This window comes from Heterodontus francisci, unplaced genomic scaffold, assembly GCF_036365525.1.
Source record: "Heterodontus francisci isolate sHetFra1 unplaced genomic scaffold, sHetFra1.hap1 HAP1_SCAFFOLD_255, whole genome shotgun sequence".
NCBI classification, from domain to species: Eukaryota; Metazoa; Chordata; class Chondrichthyes; order Heterodontiformes; family Heterodontidae; genus Heterodontus; species Heterodontus francisci.
This window is the reverse complement of record NW_027142012.1, coordinates 2,123,629-2,127,630: the sequence shown is the minus strand read 5'-3', so window position 1 is coordinate 2,127,630 and position 4,002 is coordinate 2,123,629. Positions and strand designations below refer to the sequence as shown.

Here is a 4,002-nt window from a genome sequence, read left to right as displayed (position 1 = left end):
TCTGTCTCCATTTTCCCTGTCCCACCCATGGCCACTGAGGCTCCTCTCCCCCCACCCACCCTGAGAGCAACTAACCCACCTTGTCCATAAATTTAAACTGGAAAAGTGTCTCGTAAACAGCAGGAGCAGAGGGGAGGCTGTAACCTATCAGAGAGGATTGTGTTCCTGAATCCCCAACTCTTTTTGCCATGTTTCCATTCAATGTCCACACTCTCTCCTTGGTCTGTCCCTGGAGACCTGTCATATCACGATTCTCTCCAGGGAATTTCTAAAGATATTTCTCCCATCCCTCCAGGATTGGCCTGGAGTCTCCAGCACTCCCTCCATTGCAGTACTTTCTGAAATACTACCCGTGCCATGTAATAGTCAAGAGAGACAGAGGGGAACGAGACAGATCAACAGGATGTCTGGCAGATTCAGTGTGAGACGGTAACACTGCCGGGTAAAGGCCGCTTTCCAACTCCAATCTTAACACAGGAGATTCCCCAAACAGCTGCAATAAGGTGTTTGTAAACTGCTGGAAGAGGATGTGTGTGGAAATGGTGATGTTACTGAGTAGGTTATTTGTTATAGAATGGACTGTGTTTAGGTGGGAATATTACTGAGTGTTAATTGCAGCGGAACCATATTTAAAAGCTCCGGCTTTCTGGAAAGCCTTGACCATGAAGGCCGAGTCTGGAAGGGTTTGTGTGGAGAGCTGGGTTTCGGTTCCACTGTTAATAAAGGGTTTGAAATTGGCGAACCAGAGGAAACTGAAGGTGGAGCTGAAAGATGAGGGGCCGTTCTCTCTCCGTCTGTCACTCTGGGTGTCTCCTCCCCATCTGCTCTCTGTTCAACCTTCACTCTGTCTCCTCCCCTTCCTGCTCTCTCTCTCCCATTCTCAGGCAGGTCCGGGCGGTCTGTGTAAAGTAGAGCCTGCAAGAGTCTGCTTCTTATATTGTGTAGTGACCTGAGCGAAGAATCATCATGTCTGGCAGAGGTAAAGGAGGCAAAGGACAGGGCAAAGGCGGAGCAAAGCGGCACCGCAAAGTGCTTCGTGATAATATCCAGGGCATCACCAAACCAGCAATCCGCCGCCTGGCTCGCCGTGGCGGGGTCAAGCGGATCTCGGGTTTGATCTATGAGGAGACTCGCGGGGTGTTGAAGGTTTTCCTGGAGAATGTGATCAGGGATGTGGTCACCTACACTGAGCACGCCATGCGCAAGACGGTCACTGCCATGGATGTGGTGTACGCTCTGAAACGGCAGGGCCGCACGCTCTACGGATTCGGCGGTTGAACAATTTGACCCTTTCCAGCAAACACAAAACAAAGGCTCTTCTAAGAGCCACCCACCGCCTCACAGAGAGAGCAGTGACCGAGAAATGGGAGCTGGGATGGGCTGTTCAGAACAGTTCAATCAATCTGAAATATTTCAGATTTCCAGCATTCGCAGTATTTTACTTTTAATTCTTTGTTCAATCAATCTGCTGTGTTCGGGATGAAAAAAACTGGAATCCCCGAATTTGACATTTCATTTGCAGCAAGGATGTGTAGTGGATTTGATTTTCTAAACGGGCTGTGTAAACAGTGCCCGAGATTCTCCAGTTAGTTATTTCCCCAGTCGACACATGCCCTCAGTGAAAAGCCACATCACTCCTCCAGAATCACTCATTGTTTTCCTAGAATTTCAAAATGAATTCGCTGCAATGAGGGAATCCGGGAGTTTTGCAGCAGCCGTTAAATCGTTCACTGGAACCAGACCCACTTGTGATGTTATTTCCCCCGAGACGGTGTTTCCTGCACTGAAACTGACAGGGTTTGTGAAACTGATCAGTTTCAGCTCAATCATTCAGGGACCTGGAATTCCCACAGTTTGAGCCCGCGCTATCCCGAGCTCACTTCTGATTGGTCACCCAAATCTCATTCACATGTCTTAACCAATCGCAGAGCTTCGAATTAGGAAATACAACAAATCACTGGCTTAAATTGGCAGAAAGTTTGAATTCGAAAAAGCCGTCAATTTCAGTGTCGGAAAGAAGCGAATTAATGGTAAATCTGGGGTTAGTTTAAAGCTGTTCGTAAAATCGGGCCAGGACTTTGTGCTGATAAAAGCGGAATAAAAAAAGCTTTTGATGGATTATATATATTACGAAGTTTTAATCTGTAATTTTTTTGTCTACTTATCTGTACGTGGCGGCAAGACTCGATTCAGCAATCTGTAACGGGACAAATAACTCACTCTGTGGAAGTAATAAATTAGACAGGCTTTGGGGTGACAGTGAGAAATCAATGAAACAGATGCTTAAACATTTGAAATAGTTCTCATTCGGTCATGTTACTGGCATTCTGGAATCAGACAGGAACCAGCCCTTTCACAGAGACTGTGGGTGGCTCTGAAAAGAGCCTTTGGTTTATTCGGTGACATTTTGGCCGCTTTACTTTTTCTGGGAGCTCTGAGCGCTGGTTTTCTTAGGCAGCAGCACGGCCTGGATATTAGGCAGCACCCCACCCTGAGCGATGGTCACTCCCCCCAGCAACTTGTTGAGCTCCTCATCGTTGCGGACGGCCAACTGCAGGTGTCTGGGGATGATGCGGCTCTTCTTGTTGTCCCGGGCCGCGTTGCCAGCCAGCTCGAGGATTTCAGCGGTCAGATACTCGAGCACAGCAGCCAGATAGACCGGGGCTCCGGCACCCACACGCTCAGCATAGTTGCCCTTTCTCAAGAGCCTGTGAACACGGCCCACCGGGAACTGCAGTCCAGCCCGGGAGGAGCGAGACTTGGCCTTGGCCCGAGCTTTGCCGCTGGTCTTTCCTCTTCCAGACATTTCCACAATCTCGCAAATACTTTCACAAAGAATGGATAATTTCCGCCGCATTTACTTTACTTACAGACTGAAAACTCTCCCCATTGGCCGGTACTTAATTCACCTCATTTGCCTGTATTCTTCACCAATCAGGTCACTGACAACAGAAGAGGGCGGGGTTTACCGCCACAACATCAGAAGCAGAAAATTTGTCAATTTCAAAAAGACCGCCAATTTCATTGTCAGAAAGGAGCGGATTAAAATAAATGTCATCCTTCGTCAAATATTTAAAATCCCTTCTCTTTATTTTGTTTTATTCAACTTTTTCCGTCACGAATTACAGACGCGGGTTTAAAATGTTATTTAAATTGTGGATCTTTCTACAATTGCTTTCAAACTGTCCCGGGAGGTACTAAATCCCTGTTCACAGCATTTCCCTGAAGGGAAACATTCAGTTTATCTTCAATCAGTGTCCTTCTCTGAAAAGAGGAAGCAGGATAGAGTCCTCAAACTGCCCTTAGTCTGCTGTGTAATAATCCCATTCCGGGCAGTAACACTGCGGAGAGTTACTGTTAATAAAATGATGAATCAGTTCACATTTCAGGAATAGAGTGAAGGGACTGAGGTCTGACTCTTGCCGCTGAAAGCAGCTGTTAATGCGGTCATTCAGGGGCTGTGCAAAACCACAATAACAGCTTTAAACAAAAAAGTAAAGGTGGATGAGCGGATTATGGGTTTGAGTTCGGTTTATGGGACAGCAGACAAAAACACAGCAGTGGGACATTTATTATGTTACACATTGTCTTAAAATGGTTTCATAGAGATGTTCGGATGCAGCTTTTTCAGAGAGATTGTGGGTGGCTCTTAAAAGAGCCGTTGTGTTTGGGATGTTTTTCAGTACATTGTGCAGTTTTACTTGGAGCTGGTGTACTTGGTCACCGCCTTTGTCCCTTCCGACACGGCGTGCTTGGCCAGCTCCCCGGGCAGCAGCAGGCGGTCTGGATCTCCCGGGAGCTGATGGTGCTGCGCTTGTTGTAATGGGCCAGGCGTGAAGCCTCACCCGCGATGCGCTCGAAAATATCGTTCACAAACGAGTTCATGATGCTCATGGCCTTGGAGGAGATGCCGGTGTCGGGGTGAACCTGCTTCATCACTTTGTAGATGTTGATGGAGGAACTCTCCTTCCTCGACTTTCTCCGCTTCTTGCGGCCCTTTGC

The 4,002-nt window shown here is 47.6% G+C and overlaps 1 protein-coding gene across 1 annotated transcript; it reads right to left on the bottom strand.

Annotated features, from left to right (window-relative positions):
- Positions 1-2,416: 2,416 nt before the first annotated feature.
- Positions 2,417-2,806, bottom strand: LOC137366203 (histone H2AX-like). The gene has a single exon (XM_068028189.1). It carries the CDS (start codon positions 2,804-2,806, stop codon positions 2,417-2,419), a length of 390 nt encoding a protein of 129 aa, XP_067884290.1.
- Between the last annotated feature and the right edge of the window lie 1,196 nt (positions 2,807-4,002).